Below are 27,731 nucleotides of genomic sequence, written 5' to 3'. Positions count from 1 at the left end.
GTAAAAAAATGTAAAAAAAAAAAATAGGTAAAGTACCAAATTTAAATTGTACATTATATATTACCATGTTAATACACTATTTCAAAGTATTGAAAAACATTGTTTAAATAACAACACAATGACAAACATCCAGTTAAATGGTAGTTTTAACATAGGTAAAAAGTGAATCCCTATAAAATTTTAATATGAAAATAAACATTATTTGCTTCAAAAATGGCTTTAGAGGGTTTAACAGTTAATATATATTTTTGTTCACTAAAATGGAAGGTAGATCAATATGTAGATAATAAACAGAATAATTATGGTATTTGTACTTTTGGTTTTATTCAAAAGTCCTCTTGAATTTATCTCAGGTTTACTAAGATTAAAGACAACAATACAATAGTTAGCTAGAAACTTCATTTCAGTGAATGAACTTCTTAAAACTACATATAAATGTTCAGAGGTAGGAAAAATACACCTTAAAATACTAATATAGCGTCTTTTAATTTAAATGTTGAGAAGAACTTTGCAAATGTGTAGTAGAAAAAGTAATTTTTACATATGTTCCTTTGGTTCACTAAATTTCCTCCTTTTTGGCACTGACTCTTGACTAGAAGAATCAAAGTGATGGAGAACCTGTCAAAAGAAGAAAACTACTTAGAATACTTTCCAGTGTTAATGTCTTTATCTTTTGTCATGTCTCTAAGGTTTCTTTAAAAAAAAATACCTAGCATACCAACCATAACTATTTTCAACTATGGTAAAGATATCTAGGGTATTTAAAAGTAAGGTAAAATTTATTACTGAACATATGTACATCTTTTTTTCTGGGGTGTATGTGGCCAATAGGGATTGAACCCAGAAGTGCTTTACCACTGAGCTACATCTCCAGACTTTTTTCATTTTTTAAGACCAGGTCTCACTAAGTTACTTAGGGCCTTGGTGAGGCTGTCCTCAAATCTGGGATCCTACTGTCTTAGCCTCTCAGGTTGCTGGGATTACAGGCAATTGTCACTGTGCCCAGCTTATAAGTACATATCTGATGGCTGCTGAAAAGTAAATACTTTCAAAGTATAAGATCTTCATTAAGGTTGTCATAGAGGTTAGAAGATAGATATACATGGTATCTTCAAAACAGTCAAACTTTTTGGGGTGATGAGAACGGAAAATATTTTCATTTACAAATACAAAAACCTTCTACCTTGGTACTTCTGTAAGATTTAAATCATGTCTTGATTTTGTACTTCTGGTACTTAGCAGTGCCTGCTAGATATTAGAAACACACACACACACACACACATTTTGTGCGTGTGGTATTTAAAATTGAACCCAGGACCTCGTGAATGCCAAGCAAACACTCTACCATTGAGCTACATACATACCTGGCCCTAGTGTACCTTTTAAGTGAATGGAAAGATGAATTAGGAAATTACTAATAAGAGCCCCTGAGTTATTGAAGTTTGATTTTGATGGGAAAAGTTGGACTGACTATGCATAACAAATTTAATTTTGATTTTGCCAAAAAAATGAGGCTTAATACATTTGGAAAAATTGAAGAACCAAATGTATTGAGGTTATTCCAGTTCATTCTTATGTAAATTGAAAATAGCATTAATCAAGTATATTTGATATTACCTATTTTATGTGTGGTACTGAGGATTGAACCAGGGGTACTTTTTACAACTGAGTCACATCCCCAGTCCTTTCTATTTTTTAAAACATTTTTTTAAATTGTTGATGGACTTTTACTTTATTATTTGTATGTGGTGCTGAGAATCGAACCCAGTGCCTCACACATGCTAGAGCCACAACCCCAGCCCTCTACTTTTTGAGATATGTTTTCACTAAGTAGCTGAGGGTGTTACTAGGTTACTAAGATTGGTCTCTAACTTGTGATCTTCCTGCCTCAGCCTCCTGAGTTGCTGGGATTACAGGCATGTGCCACTGTACCCAGCCTTTAATATTACCCTAATTTTAACATTTGATTTTTAAAAAATAGTCTTTAAGTTTTTAGTTGTCTAATTCTAACCTACTAATGGTATGAAAATTTTTAGTTGAAAAAATATGAGCAAGTATCCCAAAAAAGACAAATACTTTATCTGATTTGGTATAATAAAGTTCTGATTATGCAGCAACTATATACAATTTACGTCAAGAAAAGTTTTCATTCTCCTGAGATACTAGAAAATGCTATATTTTTTGGTAACTTTCTAAAGTTTCTAGTTTAGTTTTGATATGTAGAAAGCTCAGACGAATTTGTGATCCAATTTCAGTTCCATATAAACAACATGACTTGGATATTATATCATTTTTTTCATTCTATTCAAATTTTCCTGACACCAATTTTTATTTATTTTATAAATTTCTCTAATAACTTTAAATCATTCATGGAATGAGTCAATAGCTATTTACGTGGAAAATATCAATACACTGAAATACTGCATCTTATTTGATTATGTGTGTGTGTGGGGGGGTGGAGGTGTGTGTATGTATATGTGTATGTATGTGTGGGTGTGGGTGTGTATATACATATATATACATTTTTTAAAACCCAGATGCACTTTACCACTGAGCTATATCCCCATCCCTTTTAATTTTGAGACAGGTCTCTTTACCTTACTTAGGGCCTCACTAAGTTGCTAAGGCTGGCTTTGAACTTGTGATCCTCTGCCTCCAAATCACTGAGATTCCAGGTGTGTGCCACCATGACTGGCTTGTATCTTATTTTAAAATCACCTCATTTTTAGAACAAAATATTTTTGAACAAGATCTGAATATCAGAGCTCTGAGGTCTATTTAGGGATATGATCAAATTTTTTTAAATATTTATTTTTTAGTTGTAGTGGAACACAATATCTTTATTTATTTTTATGTGGTGCTGAGGATTGAACCCACAGGGCCTTGCACGTGCAAGGCGCACTCTACCACTGAGCCACAACTCTAGCCACATGATCAAATTTATTATGTTAATCTATAGTAGTGATATTCTGATACTTGGATTTTTAACATAGGTTAAATTTTATTCACAATAGGTATGAACATTATCATAAGACTTACTGTTTTCCCAGATTCAGGTTGACTTCTCTTCCGATTTTCTTTAGAAGATTTTACTGGTGGATTTCCATTTGCCTCCACAAAGATAGAGTAATTACTAATTGGTTATTTCTCAAAGAGCAACCAATAGTTGATTTTTCTTTAAATGAATGACTACATGCATTTTTTTTAAAAAAAAAAACAGCCTTATTTAGATGTAATTCAGATATTATACAATTAACCTATTTAAAAGGATACAACTAAATGATTTTAAGTATATCCAGAGTTTTACAAAAGTATCTCAATTTTAGAATATTTTCATCATCCTCAAAAGAAGCCCTAATATCCTTTAGTTAATACTGTTATTCCTCTATCCTCCCACCAGCCCTAAGGCTTTTCTTTCTCAACAGCTTTCCCAATTGTGACTTTAACATGAATGGAACAGATGATATGTGAACTTTTGTGAATGGCTTCTTTCAATTGACATCATATTTTCAAGGTTCATCCAAGTTATTGCATTGTACAGTTAATTCCATTCCTTTTTATGGCTGACTATTTCTTTGTAGGATTTAAGAAAATTCATTTTATCCATTCATCTGCTACTGGACACTTAGATTTTTCCTACCTTTCAGCTATTGTGAATAATGCTGTACATACAGTTATTAAAATGAATACTGGAAGACAGCAAATTATTAACTGACATAATACTATTCTTTAAAAGGACATATTTCTTTCCTCATGCTTGAATAATCCTTCCCAATGATAACCTCCTTTATATATTTATTATCAAATATTTTAATTTCTTGACATTTCCTAGCCCCAATTCAGCCATGATTCTCAAAATTTCAAGTATCCTAAGACTTCATCTCCAAAAACATGTGAAATTGAAGAAATGAATTTATGTCCTTAAAGTATCTTTTTTTTTTTTTTAGCATTTTTTAGTTATAGATGGACAGAATACCTTTATTTTGTTTATTTATTTTTATTTTTAAAGGAGAGAGGCTAGTTTTTTATTTCATTCATTTATATTTTTAATATTTAATTTTTAGTTGAAGTTGGACACAATACCTTTATTCATTTATTTTTATGTGGTGCTGAGGATGGAACCTAGGGCCTCCATAATTTAGGCTTGCACTCTACCACTGAGCCACAACCCCAGCCCTATTTGTTTATTTTTTTGTGGTGCCGGGGATCAAATCCAGTGCTTCATGCACGCAAGGCAAGTGCTCTACCACTGAGCCACAAACCCAGCCCCATCCTTAAAGTTTCTTAATGTTATATTACAAGGAAATCTTGCCTACTAATTTTGTAAAATGTTTGCCTCGCTCCTTATATCCTAGTAAAGAATACTCATCCTAAATGGAAGCTGGCTAGGAAGAACATTTTGCTGCTGGAAGTAGAAATTCTTGGCATTTCTTTATTTCTTGTTTTCATCAGCATACTGGTTTGCATGTTGCCATCTGCCAATTCTAACTTCCTATTGAGAATGTGGGGAAAAAAAGACCCCTAAAAAGGGCACCATAATCAGTGGTGTTCTGGTAAAGGTTTAACCACCAACTATGTGCCAGAAACAAACCCTGAGGCATTTGTTGATTTCCAATCAGTCAATACTCTGTTCATGTCCAATATCAAGCTACCAACATGATATTACCAGATGAGGGGTTGGGGACAAATGTTCTAGCACACCATTGATAGAGTACCCTAACTTTGGATATATTATTTCATATTTTACAAATGCTTTTTCTTTACCCTTAACCTTGAGAGTAACTTAAAGGTATATACATTCACATATGCATTTCAAGATGAGCGTCTTACTAAGTTGCCTAGGCTGGTCTCAAACTCACAACTGCCTCAGCCTCCTGAGTAAAAGGGTTTAAACATGTACCATAGTACCCAGTTCAAATGTAAATTCCTATTTAGTATAATTCATACACAAAACTAAAACTCATTTTGTTTTTGCTTAAGAACATGACATTCATTTAGTACAAGACATATATATATATATGTTAATCTTTTATGTATGTAAAATATTAATTTGTATGTCATTAAAAATACAATCAATTTATAAGACAGAACATGGGAATGTTCTGATAGTTTACGAAACTCCCTTGGGAGATTCTGAACAAGAGTATCACTCTCAAAGTTTTTTTTGGATTCTCCTCTCTAATGTACATTCAGTAAAATTAACTATTCTTTCCTTTGTGCTTCCTATGTATTCTATTAAGATTTCTAGCCTCGCAAGTGTGAGGTACTGGGTTCAATCCTCAGCACCACATAAAAAAGTAAATAAAGACATTGTGTCCAATGTTTAAAAAAAAAAAAAAAAAAAAAAAGATTTCTATGATAGTCATTTCTTGTTTGCTTCCAATTACCAAACTTTCAGCTAAAATTAGGAACTATGTGTTAACTAGGTTATATCCTCTGCATCTAGTAAAGTACCTGCCATATAATAGGTACATATTAAATATATTCCAGTAAATGAAATAGTAAAATAAACTCATATGTGGGGGGAAATTACAAGGTTAGAATGGAAAACAAACCTAAAACCTAAAAAGGCATTTACCATTTTATTCTGAAAGACTTTTCCACTTCTTGTTTTGCTTTCAGACACATCAAGTTCAGATGTTTTACTAACTAACTGCTCAACCTAGAAAATAAGTTACATAAAATTATATAACATAACAAAACACTTTCATATCATAATAAAATGGAGTCTAAAATTCAATCACATAAAATTTAGGGGCTTATTATATTAAGTTAATGAAAATCAATAATTTTGACTTGGCTTATACTGTTACAAACGGCACCAAAGTAAAGTTAGTAAGCTGACACTGTGCATAACTGACAATGTACTGAACTGAGACCGCTCAAATGATCACGAAGCACTACCCTTCCAGAAGATACGAACTTTAGCTCACTCCAATTTGAGAAAGGAGCTAGATAAAGGAAGGTAGGTAATTAATTATCAATCCATTATTTCCAGGTTCATATTATCTAAATCTGTTATTTCAGAATTTCACTGTATTTTACATGGAAAACAAAATTAAACATGTTCTGCTCCAAGGCAACAAAAAATGTATTTTACAGTCCATATATAATACAAAGGAGGGTGGAATTAATAATTGCATAAGATTCTATCTAGCTCTGAAATTCTATGAATAGTTTAAGGTTTATTTAAACAAAATCATGTAATAAACTCAAAAATTTTCAACATGTAACAGGCAGTTTTTGTTAACAATAACAAGTTCTAAATACTTATTTTCTAAAAGACCCAGAAAATAGAATATATGAAAAATCAAATAGTCTTATAAACAACAATCTCTTTTTAATATATGTATTTTTAATTGTAGCTGGACACAATACCTTTATTTATTATTTTTATGTGGGCTGGGAATTGAATCCAGTGCCTTGCATGTGCTAGGTGAGTGCTCTATGGCTGAGCCACAACCCCAGCCCCATAAGCAACCATCTTTAAAAAACAAACAAACTAAAAGTTAGATGGAACTTAATATTAAGTTTATACCTGAGAATGAGAAATTGAAAGATCTGGACTTTCTTTACACCTCATAATTTCATCTTCCTCACAAACCAAATTTGGTTCTGTAAGGGAAAAAAATGTTAAAATAGTATAAAATTGAATTAATAGTTAATCTACATTTTTGTTAACTTCTTACCGCCAACTTCAGAAACTCCAGAGTTTTTTTTCTGCTCTTCCATTTTAGTTTCAAAGTCAAAATCATCCTACATAATTATGTGAAGAAAAAAAAATGAACACATTTCAAAAAGAAATTTAAAAAATTGTGAAGTATTTATGAACAAATTTATTTTATGTGAAGGCTACATATAAAACTACTACTTTGCTCACTAGAAATAAAAGTAATCCTAGAATTTATATCACAAGGCAAGTTATTGATCCAAAAAAATATATATAATATATATATATATATATATATATATATAGAGAGAGAGAGAGAGAGAGAGAGAGAGAGAGAGAGAGAGAGAGAGAATTTTTTTAATATTTAGTTTTCGGCAGACACAACATCTTTGTATGTGGTGCTGAGGATCGAACCCGGGCTGCACGCATTCCAGGCGAGCGCGCTACCGCTTGAGCCACATCCCCAGCCCAATATATTTTTCTTTACTTTGTACTACTATTTTTCTTTACTTTGAAAGATTGCTTTAAGGACAAATGATAAAAATATACAACTTTCACTAAAATGCATGATGATTCCAAGAACCTTTAAATTTTATTATACGTATTATTTGAAAGCACTGAATGAGACATGTTGTACAACAAGCTATCACTTCTGTGCATCTAGAATTTTCTTTTTTTTTTGAGAGAGAGAATTTTTTAATATTTATTTTTCAGTTCTCAGTGGACACAACATCTTTGTTTGTATGTGGTGCTGAGGATCGAACCTGGGCCGCACGCATGCCAGGCGAGTGCGCTACCACTTGAGCCACATCCCCAGCCCTCTAGAATTTTCATACAATGTTAGGATATACTCTGATTATGCCTCAACTTTCCTCAGGAAGTTATTAATGAAGGATAAGCTCAGTCATGGTATGGTAGATATATCTATAACAGGTTTAAAGTCCAAATTATAATTATTGTTCCCTTTGTGACATATGTGAAAGAGATACAAATATTTTAAAGAATGCTACAAAAATCCCAGCCATATTTGTGTTTAAAGCAAGACTAGGATTTAGGCTTTAGGAAAAAGTTTTCTTCTTTGAATTGGTTGAAAATTTAATTTTCTATGTGTACAGATGTGGCCATAGAGCCTAGTTCAGAATAGTGATCCTTTATACATAAGTACTACAGTCATCATTTTGAATGAAAGAAAACATGAGGTAAGATTAGACATAATGTTAACTTTTGAAAAGAATAAAGTAAGATTACTTTCACTTTTGCTGGGAATGAGGCAACCAAAAAGGCTCTTTTATATTTTTCCCATTCATTCAATACTGAGAATACAATCTAAATGCTAGGCACTAAAGGATTATAAAATGTACAAGACACTTTTCCTGCCTTGCAGGAATTCTAAGATGCTTCAGGATCGTGACTTTACAGGCTCTGGAAAAATTAAAGTACTGGCTATACAAGTACTTAGTAGGGATATTGTAGAAAGGATTCTATCATTAGTTGGGGAACTGGACTAGTACAATGGTTTTCAAATTATGCCCTATAATCCTTGGGGTTTCCTCAGAGTACAATTCCAGAGTAGGTGAGGTGATGAGTGGCTGGGCCTCCAGGACTTTAATCAGAATAGTGTTTTTAAATTCTAAGAATAATGTTTGGACCAAGGTAAAAAATTTTAAAACTACAGACCTAGACTTTAAGGTGCCTTCAAACCTTGAGTTTATGATGATAATACAGTACTCATTAATGAAAGCTATTAAATTCCTTTCTTAGAATTAAGTCAAACATTTGTTACTATTGTACTTTGTAACTACTTTTAAACACTCACACTTATGTAATGTTCTTGGTCATCTTCTAAATCATCTTTGTCCATTAGGATTTTTTGAAGTGGTGTTTTCAATTGTTTTGGTGATAGTATAGCTGAATCAATATTTTCCATTCGTTCTTTCTCAGTGGTCACTTTTACTTTGAAGGTGTGAAAAGGTGTTGGAACTTCTCCCACATTTAAGTACATAGGCTCCCCTTCAAATATTACTCCTTCACAATCACCATCCTTAAAACCAGGAGGCTGGTAGTCTGGGGGTGTAACTGCAAAAAAGTTAAGTATAAACTGTCCTGTTAAGATTGAAAAAATTTTATTACTATTAAAATACACATACAGATTAAATTTCAAAGAGCATGGAAGGACATAAACTGAAAAATACAAAGTCATCCTCCTACTATTCACATTTTTTGGTACCAGGGATTGAACTCAGGGGCACTTGGCCACTGAGCCACAACCCCAGTCCTATTTTGTATTTTATTTAGAGACAGGATCTCACTGAGTTGCTTACTGCCTCACTTTTGCTGAGGCTGGCTTTGAACTTGCAATCTTCCTACCTCAGCCTCCCAAGCTTCTGGGATTACAGGTATGCACCACTGCACGGGCCTGTGCACATTTTATTTCCTAAAGGTAACTTTTCCTTCCTAGGACTGAAGGTAGGGACACTCTACCAGTGAGCTACATCCTTGGTTCTATTTATTTATTTATTTGTTGTGCTGGGAATCAAACCCAGAGCCTTATGCATGCCATACACACATTCTACCACTGAGCCACAATCTTAGCCCTTGTTCTTTTTATTTTTATTTTGAGACAGGGTCTCACTAAAGTTGCTGAGGCTGACTTAAACTTGTGATCCTTCAGCTTCAGTCTTTTTTTTTTTTTTTTTTTTGTAGTTGTAAATGGACAGAATGTTTTTTTTGTTGTTGTTGTTGTTGTTTATTTTTTTATGGTGCTGAGGATTGAACCCAGTGCCTCACACATGTTAGGCAAGCGTTCTTCCACTGAGCTACAGCTCCAATCCTGTCTCAGTCTTTTGAGACTCTGGGATCAAAGGGATGGGCCACCATGCCTGTGTAACTTTTAGCAAATTATTTTTCATCCCTGATTTGGTTTCTTTATCTGTCAAATGAGGAAAATAAGTTACCTACCCTCATAGATTCACTGTTTATAAAACAAATTAAAGCATTGTAAAATGTTCAGAAGAGAACTGGCAGAGTTAGTATTTTCTAAATGTTGTTATTATAGTTACCTTATGTTCTACAAAACATTATGAATGTAATAAAAGAATGCTTCATATTTACACAGGTTTTAGGAAATGCATATCCTTAAAAAACAAAATGAGACATATAATTCTGTACCTAGTTCTTATTTTTTATTTTTTGGTACTAGGGATTGAACCTAGGGGCACTTAACCACATCCCCAGCCTTTTTAAATACTTTATTTAAAGACAGGGTCTCACTGAGTTGCTTAGGGCCTCACTAAATTGCTAAGGCTGGCTTTGATCTTCCTGCCTCAGTTTCCCAAGTCACTGGGATTATAGGCATGTGCCACCACACCTTCTTCATTTAATAATCTCTCTTAGACAATTTACCAGAACATCCTTTGTTACCACTTGCACAGTATTCTATTCTACAGATGTATCATTATTTATTTATTTATTCATACCTAAGAAAGGACACTCAAGTTGATTCCAGTTTGTTCCTCTTTTAGTCAAATGAAAATTCTTATAAATATATAGTGTTACATATACAAGTATATTCTCAAATTTTTTTTAACTATAGATCTTTTAATTTAAAATTTTGATACTGCCAAATTGTCTTCTGAAAATGTTGCACTTATATGCATTCCCTCAAGAATGTATAAAAGTACCTGCTTTCCCACACCTTTGTCAATAAAGGATTTACAAATTTTACCAATTTGATAAGTGAAAATTGGCATATCACTGTTTTATTTCCTTAATTATGAGGCAAGTTATACATTAACATGTTCCTATCACTAGAAAAGTGTATATTTTCATATATTTAAAGAAGTGTAATTCTGGCAACTTGGGAGACTGAGACAGGAGGATCACGAGTTCAAGGCCAGCCTGGGCAACTTTGTGAGATTCTTTCTCAAAATAAAATAAAAAGGGGCAAGGGTTGTGGCTCAGTGGTAGAGGGCTTTGAGTTCAATCCCCAGTACAACAAAACAAAAAAATGAAAACAAAAGACTATTTTTTTCAAATCTTTCCTTTTCAAATAATGCTGTTATATGCGAAATTTATAATTTCAAAAAATATATAAAAATTAAGGTGCTAAAAACATTTGGAATGGTACCCAGACTGTTTTAATAATGGTATAGCACACAGGTACTGACTAAAACAGGACATATTGCAAATAATACCTTCATCGTAGTAAAAAAGTTTCATGGTCAAACAAACATCATTAGGTAAAGGTCCCAGATTTTGCATTAGAATATAAATCTTTCGAATGAGGAGAATACTTGCTTTCTTGGTATCGGCAGATGACATGCTAGATTCATTACTTTGATTTTTACTAGAAGAGAATCAGATATTAATTTCTTTCACAAAACTTGTGGCTTCTAATATCATAACTTCACATTTTAACTAATTGAGACTCTTATTATAGCACCATGTTAAGCAGAAAGTTACTACAAAATGTGTTTTAATGTCACTATTATAAAATTTTTAAATCACTATTAATCTCATTATTATAATCTCACAGTTAATTTTATGTAATATGCATTTTATGTAAGGTGTTTAAAGGAAACGATGGATTTTAATTATATTTCTAATCACTCAAGTTCCTCTTCACAATTGAAAATAGAATATAATTAGCTATATAATCTTCTTTGTAGCCACTCCAAGTCACTACTCCATTTGTATAGTCACATCTTGGAGGCTAATTAGGGGTTTGACAAATTTTAGAATTAATACTGAAATTTAGTTTTATAGTATTAATGAACAAATAATCTGTAAAATTAAAAAAAAAAACTACAGAACAGTACCTTATAAAGTCCATGATTGGTCCATTTTTTGTGTACTTGAACTTAAACTGGTAACATTCTGAAATTGTCTTAAATAGAAAACATTGCCATTATGTAACTGGTACATAGTTGTGGCTGCCAAATAGTTATATATGCTTTTTTATGACTCTTAACATTTAGTTAACAGTTTTTTCCAACATGTTGACCCCTATTGGTCCATTGACACTCTCAAGTCTTCATAGTCAATTCCTATGATCTGGATTTCGAGTTTTAGTCTAATTCTCCCAGTCATTGCAATGTGTTATGTGTATCAAGTGTTAAGAACTCTTTAGTAAGCAGGCAAGAGGGAGATAATACCTCAACAGAATGTGTTCCCCAAAGTTCTTGTATTAAACACAATCCCTAATACAACAGTGCTGAGGGGTGAGATTTTTAAGAGAGAATTAGGTCCAGAGAGCCTTTATTAATGGATTAATGCTGTTTTATCACAGGACATATTGCAAATAATACCTTCATCATAGTAAAAAAGTTTCATCTATTGTGGCAGTGGGTTCCTGATAAAAGGATGAGAGTTTGAGCTTTTTTTTTTTCCCCCTCTTTCTGTCTCTTTGGGCTTTTTCTTCCCTTTCTTTGTCTCTTTGACCCATGCTCTCTTGTCCTTCCATCTTCCACCATAGGATGATGCAGCAAGAAAGCCTTTACCAAATGCCAGTGGCCCCTAGATCTTGGACTTTGCAGTCTCCAGAATTGCAAAAAAATTAATCTCTCTTTTCTTATAAATTTTCCAATTTCAAGTATTCTGCTATAGCAGCATAAAACATTAAGACACTGCCATAGCCATGTGGTAGCATATGCCTGTAATCCCAGTAACTCAGGACACTGAGGCAGGATGATCACATGTTCAAGGCCAGCCTCAGCAATTTAGTGAGAACCCTGTCTTAAAATAAAAAATAAAAAAGGGTGGTGGGCTTAAGAGTGGCCCCAGGTCCAATCCCCAGTATCAGATGGAAAAAAAAAAAACAATTATTATGGTTTGAAAGTCACTATTAGAACTCAGAACTCAAACTGAAATTTAATCTTCAACCTGAGGTATTAAGAGGTGGGACCACGAAGGTCCTTTAAAAAGGGATTAGATCACGAGGCCTCTGCCCTCATGAATAGACTGGTCCATTCATGGGTTAATGGATTAATGGGTTAATAGATTATCTCCAGAGCTGGTCTGTTATAAAAGACAGTTTGACTCTGTCTCTTGTATGAGACTGTCTCTTTTCATTATTTGATGTGTGTGCCACCTTAGGATTCAACATAGAGTCCCCAACAGCAGGAAGGCCCTCATCTGATGTGGCCCCTCAATCTTAGATCCAAGTCTCCAGAACTATAAACTGACTAGGCCTTTATTCTTTTACAAGTATCCCATTTTTGCTATTTAGTTACAGCAACAGAAAATGAACTAAGATATACACTAAGCACAGGGTTTAAATCTTTACCATACTGTAACCATATGCAAGCCATTTAAACTTTGTTTTCCAACCTAAAAAACGGTTGGAGACAGTACCTAGCTAATTGGTAATGGTAAATTTTATCAAATGGGATAATTTATACAAAGCCCTTAATAAAGTTCCTGACATACATTAAATATTCCATAATATCATTAGTACATCAGTAAAGTTGTTTATTTACTGATAGAAAAGTACACAACTATAAAACATATGGTAATAAACATTTTCAGAACAATTAATTAGTTTTCTGAACAATCAACTAATTTATATCCTTTGCGAAAATCATGTGCTTTGTCACTATGGGCGTATATTAAGCATTGATAGCCAGAATGACTATCAGAGAAGATATATTCCTAATCCTCCTGAAGCTTGGAATACTTTGCTTTCTTTACATGTCAGTGCTCACATAAAGAAAGGAAACAGTTCTCTTTTTTAAAAAAAATAATTTTATTTATTTATTTATTTTTATGTGGTGCTGAGGATCAAACTCAGTGCCTTATGTGTGAGAGTGTTCTACCACTGAGCCACAAAAACCCAGCGCCCCATCTTTGTTTTTTTAATAAGTTTAAATCTGCTTTTCCATGACTGTGTGAAACATTATATTTTAACACCTGTAATGTAATGGTTAAGCACTTAGAGACCATGGACAAGAAACCTTGTACCTAGATTTCCTAATCTATAAAGTGGAGATGATAATGGTAATTACCACATGAAGGCGATGATGAATAAATGAAAGTGCTCACAAAGTCTAAGAATAGGCACTACTATAAAATATGCATTCAGTCATTCCCTCTTGTTTCTTCTCATTTTCCCTTTCATTTCTTGTTCTGCCTCTCTCCTTTAACTGTAGTAGATGTGCCTCAATTGAGATGAATAGTCAAAGTTTAAGGATGAGTTCATTTTTTCTCAAAACTCATGTCTTTTGATAATTGCAGATAAGGAATATTGTAATTAAATAAGGATCAGGCAATTTAGGTCATATCTAACAGTTTGTAAGTTTTGTGGGCTAGGATCAGTTACATAATTTCGCATAGTAACTGTATTTATCTGTTTAAACAGAATGATACAGGCCCTGACTCACTTCAGAAGACCTTTACAAGGTTTAAACATGAAAATACATACAAAACATGTTGATTAAAGCACAATTAAAAGCATAAAATATAAATATATTGTAGTTTTGAGTTATTTTTGACATTAGAAGCATTATGTTTCTTTACTAACTCAAGAACACGCACCTGAGGGTCTTCTGGATTGGTGTATACCTATTTAAAAATAATTTATAGTTGAGTTATCTGAGGTTAAGTATTCAAGAAAAAGTAAATTGGACATTTAAAGTAAAAGTATTAAGTGAACTCAGCAAAGCAAAACAAAAACAAAAATGACCACCCAAAATATTAGTTTATTACTTTTTTCCCATTGAATAGATCAGTTGTTTGAATAAAGTAACATAAACAATTCATAGTTTTAGTGTCATTAATAAAGCCAGGCTAAATTGACAGTCTTTAAAAAAATAACATACAACTTAAAAATACTTACAGCTAGAACGACCATCCTTAGCTGAAATACAACAAAGAACAAAAACCTTATTTGTATCCTATAAAATTAGTTTTTCATGATGGAGCACAAAAATTCTGTGAACTAATTTAGGAGCTGGAAATGTAGGTTGGTTATAGAGCAAAAGCTTAATATGTGAGTGGCCCTGGGTTCAATCTCTAGCATCAAAATATCTAAAACAAATAAATACAAAAAAACTTTGTCTTATTTATTAAAGATACACTTTATATCATATCTGAGGCAACACTTTCCCTATGCTTCTCTATTCCCCAAAATATCTATTTCTGCTAGAAATGATGGCTGAAATTCATGTCAGCATATTATTTGTTTTAAGAAAAACAGGACATTACTGCCAGTTAGAAGAAAAATATATATTGTGAGACAACATGTTAAAAGTTAGCAACATGAGTATGATTTTTTGGTCAGGGGATCCTGGGGCTCAAACTCAAGGCCTCATGAATGCTAGGCAAGCACTCTACCATTGAGTTATAACCACAGTCCCTAAGTTCTGATTGTGAAAAGAGCAAAAGTAGAGAGCTCAGGGTCCTATGCATTTAATAAAGGGGAGAGGCTTTGGAGACCATAGGAACAAGAACAACAAAAAATCATAGAAATTATTCACCTAACTGATCTACCAAAAAATCTAGAATCATCATTGATTCTAATTTTTTCCTTATATTTCACAACCAATTCATCAACCAATCCAATCAGTTCTACTCCCTTATCTATTCTGAATCTCCTCTTCTGTCATCCTAAGTCATCATTAGTTCTCATCATTACTATAGTAATATCCTAAGTGCTATTCCTCCTACTCCCAACATTATTCTCCTTCTATACATATTCTCTAAACAGTAGACACATTTTTAAACAATGTAAAACATAAACCAAATGATGTTATATTTCTATTTAAAATCTTCAATGACTTTTCTTTGCCTCTGAAATGCAAACTATTTACCTATATAACATTGAATGCTCAGACTCAAAATTATTTTCTAAGGCTCATCTCATGCCATTCTTTCCCATGGCATTATGACCCAGTCATTATGACCCTCATTTTCTTCCTGTAACTCAAATTGCTCTATAATTCTTTGCTGATCATCCAGGAATATTCTCTCCCCAAATCAATGTCTGGCTGATTTCTTCTCATTCAGGTCTCAGTTCAAAAGTCATCTCCTCAGAGAAGTTCCTCTGATTATCCCATCTAAAGTATGTTCTCTACATTTATCGCATACTTTTCCTAAAAAAATTAATGGCATCTAACACTATTGGAAAGTATCTATTGACTATTTTCCTACTATAAAAGGGACCCTCTTTGTTTTGTTGACCACTATTACCTTACCCTGGTCCTACCTAGAATATGCATCTTGCATATAGTAGGCACTAAATATTTACTATGTCTTCATGAGAAAGGTTAGGGACTATGGATAAAAATTCACCCTCACAATTTTGCTAGAACTGGATCTCTTTATAGATGTAGTATAAAATTACATTAAGTATGTAAAAAGGCTTAGTCTATTTAAAAAAACTTCATTAAAATTTCATTAATTCAGAATTTGTTGGGCTGGGGTTGTGGCTCAGTGGTAGAGCGCTTCCCTAGCGTGTGTGAGGCCCTGGGTTCGATCCTTAGCACCACATAAAATAAATAAATAAAACATAGGTATTGTGTCCAACTACAACTAAAAAATAAATATCTTTTTAAAAGTATTTATTCTTAAGTTTTATATGGACATAACATCTTTATTTTACATTTATGTGGTGCTGAGGATTGAACTCAGTGCCTCGTTTACGGTAGGCGAGCACTCTACCACTGAGCCACAACCCCAGCCCCATAAATATCTTTTTTAAAAAAATAAATTATGGGGTTGGGAATGTGGCTCAAGCGGTAGCGCGCTCGCCTGGCATGCGCGGGACGCTGGGTTCGATCCTCAGCACCACATAAAATAAAATAAAGATGTTGTGTCCACCGAAAACTATAAAATAAATATTTAAAAAAAAAATAAAAATAAAAATAAATTATTTATTTGTAGTCCTGGGGATTGAACTAGAAAAATGAACTACTTCATTTTTGAGATAAACCAGGGCATATGAGATAAGCACCCTGTCACTGAATTACATCTTGAGGCCAAGGAAATTTGTTTCTGAACCCTAATTAAGAAATAATTTATTAAATTATTAGTGTAAAGAAGATTGTAAAATGCATGTGAAACTAATAAATGGACTATAAGTTCATTAATTCTTTAAGTTAGTATGTGCTACTAGTACCAATGAATATTAATTAACCAAAACCAGCTTGGCAAAATTTCTTTGGTATTAATTATATTAGGCTTAAAATGAGTTGAAGATTAGGTTTTAAAATATTCAAATGTTCAAACTTTTCAGTAACTCAAACTGGCCTATGCCCAAGTTAATTTAATGTTTTACTACATGTCAATTCCTATCAAATTTATAGAATATAAAATAAAGAAGTAAATTTGTACTGAAAGACTTACATATTTTTTCTGTAAAGCATCATAGCATCCTAGCATCCTAAGAAAGCCAAAAATTCATTTTAGATTAAATACATTTCTAGAAAATAGATATTTTCATAAATCTCTATACTAGCTCATTACTAAATAATACCCAAATTTCTTTTTTTAAATATTTTTTTAGTTGTAGATGGATACACAATATCTTTATTTTTATGTAGTGCTGAGGATCGAACCCAGTGCTTCATTGATGCAAGGCAAGCACACTACCAGAGCCCCAGCTCCAGCCTCCAAATTTTTTATTAAAGCACTCTGCTATGTTTTTTGTTTTTTTGTTTTGATATTGAGGATTGAATCCAGGGGCTCTTTGTCATTAAACTATGTTTCTAGGCCTTTACTTTTTTTTTTTTTTTTAATTTTAGACAGGTTCTTACTAAATTGCTGAGGCAGGCTTTGAAGTTGAGATCCTCTAGAGTTGCTGAGATCAGAGGTGTGTGCCACTGTGCCCAGCAAAGCAACCTCCTTATCAAAGAGCTTAAAACAAAACAAGAAGATGAATAGGTTGGTGCACATCTGTAATCCCAGTAACTCAGGAGGATGAGGCAGGAAGTCTAGAAGTTCAAAGCTAGCCTCAGCAATTTAGCAGACCCTGTTTCAAAATAAAAAATATAGGGCTGGAGTTGTGGCTCAGTAGTAGAGCACTCGGCCTAGCATGTGCAAGGCCCTGGGTTCGATCCTCAGCACCACGTTAAAAAATATAAATGAATAAAGGTATTGTGTCCAACTACAACTAATATATATTTAAAAAAAAAAAATATATATATATATATATATATATATATATATATATATGATAAAAAAATAAATAAAAAATATAAAGGGCTGAGGATGTGACTCAGTTGTTAAGGGGGCCCTGAATTCAATCACTGGTACCAAAAAGAAAAACAAAACAAAAACAAAAACCAAGATAAAACATAAGAAACAATATGGCAGAAATATAAAATGATGATGGGGATGGAAGGCAACTATAACATATTTGACAGCTATTTAGAGGAGCGATAATAAGAAAATGAAGCTCCTCATTTCAGGCATGAAATAAAAGAAAAATTAAATGCATAAATCCAAAGATCTGAAAAAACCATACCCAGTGTTGGGGCTGGGGCTATAGCTCAGTAGCAGAGCACTTGCCTAGCATGTGTAAGGCAATGGGTTCAACCCTTAGCATCACATAAAAGAAACAAATAAAGGCATTCTGTCCCTCTACACCTACAAAAAACATTAATAAATTTTTTTTTAAATGTTACCCAGTGTTAATTGGTTAATCACAAAAATCTGGTTAAACACTGAAAGGTATTTAATGTATATAAAAATGTGATTTTGAAAAATCATTATTTATCTTTAGGAATTTTTTTTTTTTACTTACCACTTCACTAACTGTGTTGATCCTGGACAATTTTTATCTTCTCTCAGAATTTTGACACAAAGATCTAAATCCAAAAACAAATAAACTCAAGAGTTATAGTATAAACTGGCATGTTATTTTTATTGCCTTAAAATAGCACAAGAACATACACTACCACAAAGTTTTCAAGGCTAACCTTTAACTTGTGATCCTCCTGCCTCAGCCTTCCAAGTTGATGGGATTACAGACTTGTGTCACTGTGCCTGGCCAAAATGTTTTTTATCTATTTACTTCATCTTTGTAAATGTAATGTCAGGTGAAATTACACTAGAGAAACTGAAAAAAATTTTTAAAAGTAAGTTTTTTCAAAAGTATTGAATATACTTCTTTAAAACCCACTTAGAGGGCTAGGGGTGTACCTCAATGGCAGAGCAATTGCCTAGTATGTGTGAGGTCCTGGCTTTGATCTCTGCACTTCAAAAAAACAAAACAAAACAAAAACCATTTAGTTGCCCAAACAAAAAATTTGAACATGAATGTGGTGTCATATATGACAGCCAAAGAGAGAAAACAACCCACATGTTCAACTGTTACAGCCACTTACATAGTCACTGAATAATGGTACATTATTCAGTAACTTGGGGAATAAAGTACTAACATATGCTACTGGGGTTGTAACTCAGTGGTAGAGTGCTTGTTTAGCATGTGTGAGGTACTGGGTTTGGTTCTCAGCACTGCATATAAATAAATAAACAAAGGTCCATTGACAAATCACACTAAAAAAAAATATTAAAAAGAAAGGCAAGCCAAAATAAGCATGTATGGTGGGGGGCTGGGCTGTGGCTGGCTCAGCGGTAGAGCACTCGCCTAGCACATGCGAGGCCCTGGGTTTGATCCTCAGCACCACATAAAAATAAATAAATGAAATAAAGGTATTGTGTCCAACTATAGCTAAAAAATAAATATTTTTTTTAAAAAAGCATGTATGGACATCATAAACATTAGGCTAAGTAAAAGAATCCAGTCATGAAGGACCATATATTATAGGATTCCTTTCATATGAAGAGTCTGGAATAGGTAAATGCATAGATCAGAAAGCAGATTGGTGGTTGCCTATGACTGGGAAGGCAGGGGGAAAGACAATAGTGACTTAATGGGTATGGAGTTTCTTTTGGGGGTGATGAAGATATTCTACCATTGACTGTGGTGACAGTTGCACAATTTGGTGAACATACTAAAATTAATAAATTGTACACTTTAAATTTGTAAATTATTGGATATATGAATTATATTAATAAAATTTCTACTAAAATCACAATCTTTAAATCAAAAGTTACAGTTGTAAGGGCTGGGGATGAAGCTCAGTGGTTGAATGCTTGCTTAGAATGTGTGAAGTACTGGGATTAATACCCAGGACCAAGGAAAAAAAAGTTAGTTTAAGAGCAAACCAAGGGGTCTGGGGTTGTAACTCAGTGGTAGAGTGTTTGTCTAGCATGTGTGAGGTACTGGGTTTGGTTCTCAACACTGCATATAAATAAATAAACAAAGGTCCACTGACAACTAAAATATTTTTTTTAAAAAAGGCAAGCCAAAATAAAATCTTTTTCTTTTTCGTACTGGGGATTGTATCCAGGGGTGCTTTACTACTGTACTACATCCCCAGTTTTTATTTATTTTTTAACTTTGTTTGAGAAAGAGTCTCACTAAATTGCTGATGGGGGCCTCAAACTTCCAATCCTCTCTCTTCAGCCTCCCAAGATGCTGGGACTACAGGCCCAGCCAACAACATGTTTAAAAGAAAGTCTTAATATTACATTACCATCTAGATATCTTGTTCCATAAGCACACTCGGGAAATATTCCTCTCAAATACGTGATGCAGGATACTGAAACTGCTAACAGTCTCTTCACTAATACCAAAGACTGCTGCTCAGTTGATATCTTACTGGGAAATACCAATGCACTCTACAATTCAAAGGAAATTAAAACATCTTATTTACATTTATTGAAAATAAAGTTTCCTTGCACTTAAGAACAGATCTAATTTTGCATAAACATGATGATGTTCTCCCTATGAATTCCTCCCCATAGTGTTTAGAAATCCTGAGAATATTGGAATAGGTTATAAAATGTAAGGATGTACTAGAGTAACCGCATAAAGGTACATGCAAAAAGTACTTAATAATCTCCTTGCAAATTAACTGTAAATGCATAATACAGAGATAGATAAGATTTTCACTTTAGTCATTGACTAATTTAATATAAGCTAACTATGATGCATCATCCCCCAAATGACAATTTTATATTTTTCTTTTGAGTCATGAATATTTTCTAGTAGTAGACTGGTATGAACAATAATTTCATCAAAACAATTGAACAGCATTCATTAATACCTACTATAAATTAAATTTGAGCCTATAATGTAAAGTAATATACCAAATATATGACAGAATTCTACATTAGTTGAAAATTTTAGCAAATTTTTTTTTTTGGTACCAGGGATTGAACCCAAGGGCACTTGATCACTGAGCCACATCCCTACCCTATTTTGTATTTTATTTAGAGTCTCACTGAGTTGCTTAGTCCCTTGCCATTGCTGAGGCTGGCTTTTAACTCTTTTTTTTTTTTTTTTTTTTTAGCTACACATGACATTAGAATGATCTCGGCAATTCATACATTTGAATCAATTGGGGTATAATTTCTCATTTTTCTGATTGTACAGATTGCAGAATCACATTTTGAGTAAGGTTCTCATTTTGAGCCATTTGATAGCAGATCTCACATAAATGGATTATTAATTTATTTAGTGCTGGAGATTGAACCCATAGTCTGTACATACAGCAATCATAATGTCTATTATATTCTGCTGCCCAGCTTTTAACTCTTGATCCTCCTATCTCAGCCTCCCAAACTGCTGGGATTACACGTGTGCACCACCGCACCGGCAAATTTCTTCTATTCTTAAAACAGGTATTATTAAACCCTCAAAAATAAAGTACCTAAGGCTTTAAGAAACAATAAAATCCATATATGTGTACTCATATGCATATACACATCTACACACACACACACACACACAGAAATAGAAGAACTCATACCATGGAAGTCCTCTGCAATTGTGCAGTGGCCATCTTCTGACAAAATACTTTAAATTCAACCCTGTGACACAAATATTAACTTTAACTTCAGATTTTATTTCTTACATTCTAAACCAGAATTTTATTTGAACAAATTTCAGAATTTATTAAAAAGAAACATAAAAATTCCCATAGTGTGTTCATTGCTAAGCACTTGCTCTACCAGGTTATACCCTACCCCAAGAAACTAGGTTTTTTCTTTTTTTTTTTTTTTTGGTGTGTGTGTGTGTGTGTTTAGGTGCATCTCCCTATGTTGCCTAGGATGGTTCTGAACTCCTGGGATGAAATGATACTTCTGCCTCAACCATCCCAAGTAACTGGGATTACAGGCAAGCACCATCATGACCAGCAAATAGAAGAAAAAAATAAATTTAGCTCTTTTTACTTTTTATTTTTGAGACTCAGTCACACTAAGTTGCCGAGATCTTCCCTCAAGCTTTTGATGTTCCTGCTTCAGCCTTTCGGGTGCCTGGAATGAAAGGTGGTCACCACCGCGACCAAACTAATAGAAAATTTTAAGAAGGTACAAAAATTCTGATTTTTCTTCACGGTATAGTATTCAAGCATTAACGATGTTGGTCAGGTTTACCAGTCATGAAAAACTATCTCTGGGAAGCCCTTTTTTAAATTAAAACACGTGGTGTCGCGCGCCTGTCATCCCAGCAGCTCAGGAGGCTGAGGAGGATCCCGAGTTCAAAGCCAGCTCAGCAAAAGCGAGGCGCTAAGCAACTCAGTGAGACCTGCCTCTAAATGAAATTCTAAATATAGCTGGGGTGTGGTCAGTGGTCAGTGCCCCTGGGTTCAATCCCCGGTACCAAAAAAAAAAAAAGTATATCTAGCTTCAAAATATTCGCATCAGGTTTCTCTCAATGGCTTTAGAAAGGCGTGTGGCCGCCCCTGCGGACGCCCCAGGAGGGCGGCGGGAAGGCCCTAGGCGGCATGACCCAGTCGGTTTCTCAGTTACAGCGGCCCAGGGCCGGGGACGTGGATGTCGTTTGGCAGCAGTTCTGTCTTTCGTGCAGACAGAGCGGCCAGAATCGCCAGGCTTCGCGGGGTCTGGTCACGGCGGGGCTGGCCTTCAGGCTCCTCGAGCGCGACCGGAGGCGCCCGCGTTCGCACGCCCTCAGGGGCCTCTAGCGAAAGGAGCAGGCGCACATTTCCCCCACGTGTTTCGCCATGAAGACCTCAAGAAACTTAAAAGTAGGCGGGAGGCGACAGAAAAAAGATTAAAAGGTAAAAACACAAAACCAAGAACAAACACACATATATATTACGTAACGTCTGAGGGTAGCACGCCAGCGACCAGAACCTCACCGCCCGGCACGCGCTTCGACACACGCGCTTCGACACACGCGCATGCGCTCTCCGACACATGCGCATGCGCTCTCCTTCAACGGTCGCCGGGGCGCTACAGCGGCGCTTGGACTCCGGAAGAACGTCCCCTTTCCCGCCAGAGCTGCGCAAGGCGCTCTGGGAACTCTGCGAGCCGGAAGTCCGCCGCGGTGGTAGCGGCCTGCCGCGGCTCTGGGCCGGTAGGCATTCGGATGGGGTTAAGCAGAGGCACGTGGCGAGCTTTCTCAGCATGCTAGCGCCGCTGCCGTGGCCCAAATGACGCCAGCCACTGTGTAATTCACCCCTCCATTTCTGGTTGTTTCCGATGGCGCCTCGACTTCCCAGCTTTTCGTGTCTTCAGGAAGGCAGTTCCCCAACAGTTCCCTACTTATAGTTTCCACCGAGCTGTAACCGTACGTCTCATTTACAAACAAAATCAGAACGGATGGTAATTGCAGTCTTTCCAGGAGCACAAGATCCTTACTTTTCAGATTCTTACATATCCAAATAAACTGTGTTGCTGGTATAAACAACATAAATTTTGATGTCTTCGTTATGGAGGAAGTGACCACCCCAATATGAATATACTTTACGTGATCATTTAATTAGGCAAAGGAGACTAGAATCCTATTTCCAGGATTAAAAGTAGTGAAGACCTTGGTCAAATAATTATTTTGCCTTACATTTCTCTAACATTTATTTGGCACCAGGGATTGAACCCAGGGGTACCGAACCACTGAGCTACATCCCCAGTCCATTTTTACTTTTAGTTTGAGACAGGGTCTCCCTGAGTTGCTTAGGGCCTTCTTAAATTGTTGAGGCTGGCTTTGAACCTCAGCCTCCCCAGCCAGGCATGCACCACTGTGCCCCACATTTTTTTCATGTTCAAAGTTTACAAAAGGTTTTCTCATTCACTGTCCTATTCTTGGCTTGCCCTGTTACCAGAACTTTGTGAGGAAGACACTGGTATTGAAGTGGCACCCCCTTCTCCACAGAAAAGCCCTCTTCACCATGGCTGACTTTAGGTCAGCAAAAGAGTCTCTGCAAAAGAGTTCAATGGAGATAAACTTCCTATTTTCGTGTTGCCCTGTTTACTTGGGCCACTGGCGGGGAAGATACCAGCACTCCAGGTGCTGGACACCCCTTACTAGTTTTTCACAAATGTATCCTGTATAGTAGTTTGTAAAAATCCTGGTCTTGAGCTGGGCTTCACAGAGATGTCTACATTTTTAAGATGTTACAAATGGGCTCCATGGTAACAGTTGGCAGCGGAAGAAAGAAAGGGGAGATGAAGGTCTCCCCTTCTCAGGTGTTGTCCTTGAAGAGTTAACTTGCCCAGAACAGTGAAAGAAAAAACTGCTTTTATGTGAACTTCTGCAGACTGAATTTCTGAGCCCCCCCCTTACACGCTGTGTATAAAATTCTGAAACTCCCTGAACTCCGGGCTCAGGGGATTGATTGATTACAGCAAAAGCTGTGCCCTCTGAACCTGGCTGCAGCCAAATAAAACTGTTTCCTGCTATCTTTGGTGCTTTGCCTTGTTTGTCCTTGCAACAGTATTGCCCCTAATTTATTTTCCTCTTTCCTTCATTCCTTTGTTCCTCCTTCCCTCTCCCCTTTCTTCCTTCCTTCCTTTCTTCCTTCCTTTACTCTTTTGTTCTATACAATCCTCCAAGATAGGGATCAAACTTCTACTTTAAAAATAATAAAACAGATTTAGGAAAATTTGTTTTCCCAAGATCACCACAAACTTCAGTGTTAGCAGAGGGGGCCACTACACCATCCAATGATGTCACATAAAATTTAAGATATAGTGCTGCATATTAAATTTATTTATAGTTTTCATTAATAACTATAGAATAAGGAAAAAACAGTTCATCCATCATTCATAGAATCATAACAATGCAATCACTATCTACTGATTTCTATATCATTAACTATACTTTTGAGGATGAGAGTGGAGAACTGGGTGGTATTAGTGCAAGAGATCTGAAACTTCAATTATAGAATAAATCTATAGGTACCATATAAAATCAAGATTCAAAAAACGGCAATGTGTATATATTGGAAACCTGAAGATGAATTCCAGAAGAAACAGACAAAACAATTATTGTTGATTCAAAAATGTTACTGATTTTAAAAATATTGGTTAATAGAATGTGACATCATGCAAAAAACTTATAATAAGCTTACATCATGCAATAAACAACTGTCCATTATACATAGTATTAATCATAGTACATGTTGAATTTGCTTCTTGAGTTTTTTAATAAAGGCTTCTAGGCACTGTATCCAACAAAGCATTTCTTTTTTTGAGAAAAAGCAAAAAGGTTTGCTTTGCTGGCAAAGGAGAAACATTGAACATAACATTTTTCGTTGTATAGAAATCAGTAAATTCTTAGTTGTTTTATGCAAGCACTGTCAAGATACACATACATCTGTAAACTATGGATCAACTCAACTTCTCATTTGCTATTTGAAATTAGTGTTTAAATGTAACATTTTAAAATGTGCTTGTATATACATAAAAAATTCTAGAAATATATACAAATACTAATAGCAGTGGTTACTTCTAAGGATTAGGCATCTGAGCCTATAAGGGAAATTAGTGGGATAGAGATTTTTCACTTTCTTTTATGTGCACACGCATGCACACACACACACAACACACACGACAATCCTTATTATTCACAAATCTCACATTTGTGAATTTACCCATTTACTAAATTTATTTGTAAACCCCAAATTAGTGATAAGTTCAATAGGGCTTTTTCAGCTTGCAGACATGTTCAGAATAGCAAAAACATGAGCCTGGTTACACTCTGCCCTTCTTGTTTTAGCTCTCATTGTAAACAAGCATCTTTTCCGAGTGCTAGTTAGTGCCACACTTTTTGCTTCTTTGTGTTTCATGCTTCATATGTGTGTGATTTTGCTGTGTAATGCTGAGGCAGGAGGATCAAGAGTTCAAAGCCAGCCTCAGCAATGGCGAGGGCTAAGCAACTCAGTGAGACCCAGTCTCTAAATAAAATACAAAATAGGGCTGAGGATGTGGCTCACTGGTTGAATGCCTCTGAGTTCAGTCCCCAGTACCAAAAAAAAAAAAAAAAAAAGAGATCGTTTGTGCTGTGTAGTTTTCCTAACTGTAAGGTTGTGATGTGCCTTACAGAGAAATTATATATGTTAAATAAGTTTCCTTTAGGCATGAGTTACTGAGCATTTGACTGTGAATTCAATGTTAATGAATCAACAATATATATTAAATAATTATTTTAAGGAGAAACACACAAAATAAATTTGGATATTGATTCAGTTGATGAAAATATGGTGACCAGAGACTCATAAGAACCTATCCCTGTATTATTCCTTGAAGTAATATTTCAGTATTTGTTAATTCAGTGTTCATGATGATTTTCTAGAACATGACTAGTGCAAATAATGAGAATTAACTATTATATACTTTTAATTTTTGAGCCATGTGAATATAGTAGCTATACTAAAAAGTAGTTAAATTTTAAAAACATTCAAGAACTGATTGTGACTTGACTATTATATAATTTTCACTTACTATTTTATTTAAGCAACTTCATTAGTTATCTTTATCTTAGTGAAGGAGAAAGGAAAGGTAAAGAATCCAGATCAAAGTATAGGCTTCCCAGGGACCGGGAAGAGAGAAGCACAAGGAGAGACAAATTTTTATTTTATATTATTTATTTATTTTTCACTATGCTAAGCAAACCCAGAGCCCTGTGCATACTTGAGGTGAGCACTTTATGACTGAGCTACATGCCCAGCCCAAGAAAAAAGTTTTGCATAATGCTTTCCTTTAAATTTTAAAAGGAATTTTAAAATGGCATCTAATATTTAGATTTTTTCATTATTATGAAGAATTATTAGGACATATTTTGACTTCTAACACTCATAATATACTGGTCATTAATTTGCATTGTTTGAATTAATAGTGGTTGACTACTTTTTTTGTGTGCGTGATGTTGGGGCTCTAACAAAGGCAAGCACTCTACCACTGAACTGTATCCCCTCCACAGCAATTGAATACTTTAAAGCAGGCACTATGCTGTGTTCTAGGTACAAGGTGGTAAAAAAAAGACTCATGGTTTTTGTTCCCATTGGGTTTACAATCTGTTCCCATTGGGTTTACATTGAAGGGGATCAATGTTATATAAATAAGACATAAATACATAAGTAGTTACAACCTGATAGGTGTATGGAAAAAATAAAGCACTGATTCATTGAGAAAGTCAGAGGTAGAAAAACTAACTTTAGATGGGAAGGTGAGTCATGAAAGACTTCTCTAAGGAAATTCCACTTGAGTTACAGCCAGAGGATGAGAAGGAGTTATTAAAGAAGAGGGAGAAAGTTAGGGAGATGGTGGCAGGAGTATTTTGGACAAAGAGAATGATACTTTCAATGTGCCTAAAGTGGAAGTGTTTCAAAAATTTAAAGGAAGAACTGAGTACGTGGTACATGCCTGTAAATCAGTGACTGGGGAGGCCGAGGAAGGAAAATTGCAAGTTCAAGGCCAGCCTCTGCAGCTTTGAGGGGCCATAAGAAACTTAGCCAGACTCTGCTGCCTGTTCAGAACCCACCTATTAATCTAGAGCAGTTGTGAAGAAGATTCATCAACTTAGATAAAAATACAAATGATGGAGTGGCTGGGGTTGTGGCTCAGCGGTAGAGCGCTTGCCTAGCATGTGTGAGGCACTGGGTTCGATTCTCAGTATCACATAAAAAATAAATAAAGATATTGTGTTCATCTATAGCCAAAAGTATTTTTTAAAAAATACAAATGATGGCATAATTTTAAGGAAATGCAATTTAGTTTTTTTTTTTCACATTGACTCAATTATTTGCCAAAAGAT

General features: G+C 34.7%; 1 protein-coding gene across 1 annotated transcript; it reads right to left on the bottom strand.

The window, feature by feature from the left end:
- Positions 1 to 231: 231 nt before the first annotated feature.
- Positions 232 to 21,516, bottom strand: Hormad1 (HORMA domain containing 1). The gene is made up of 14 exons (XM_046421479.2): positions 21,484 to 21,516; positions 20,206 to 20,350; positions 18,408 to 18,471; positions 17,009 to 17,045; positions 14,502 to 14,522; positions 14,201 to 14,227; positions 11,488 to 11,555; positions 10,864 to 11,015; positions 8,487 to 8,746; positions 6,690 to 6,756; positions 6,539 to 6,615; positions 5,579 to 5,662; positions 3,040 to 3,111; positions 232 to 618 (listed from the first exon to the last, which is right to left on the bottom strand). The coding sequence occupies exons 1-14, from the start codon at positions 21,514 to 21,516 to the stop codon at positions 538 to 540; spliced, it is 1,188 nt and encodes a 395-aa protein (XP_046277435.1). The 3' UTR covers positions 232 to 537.
- Between the last annotated feature and the right edge of the window lie 6,215 nt (positions 21,517 to 27,731).

The sequence above is a fragment of the Marmota monax genome, unplaced genomic scaffold (genome assembly GCF_021218885.2).
Source record: "Marmota monax isolate L192 unplaced genomic scaffold, Marmota_monax_Labrador192_F-V1.1 WCK01_AAM20220418_F8-fsc00108, whole genome shotgun sequence".
NCBI classification, from domain to species: Eukaryota; Metazoa; Chordata; class Mammalia; order Rodentia; family Sciuridae; genus Marmota; species Marmota monax.
Note: the sequence above shows the minus strand (reverse complement) of the source record. Positions and strands in the feature narration are given on the sequence as shown.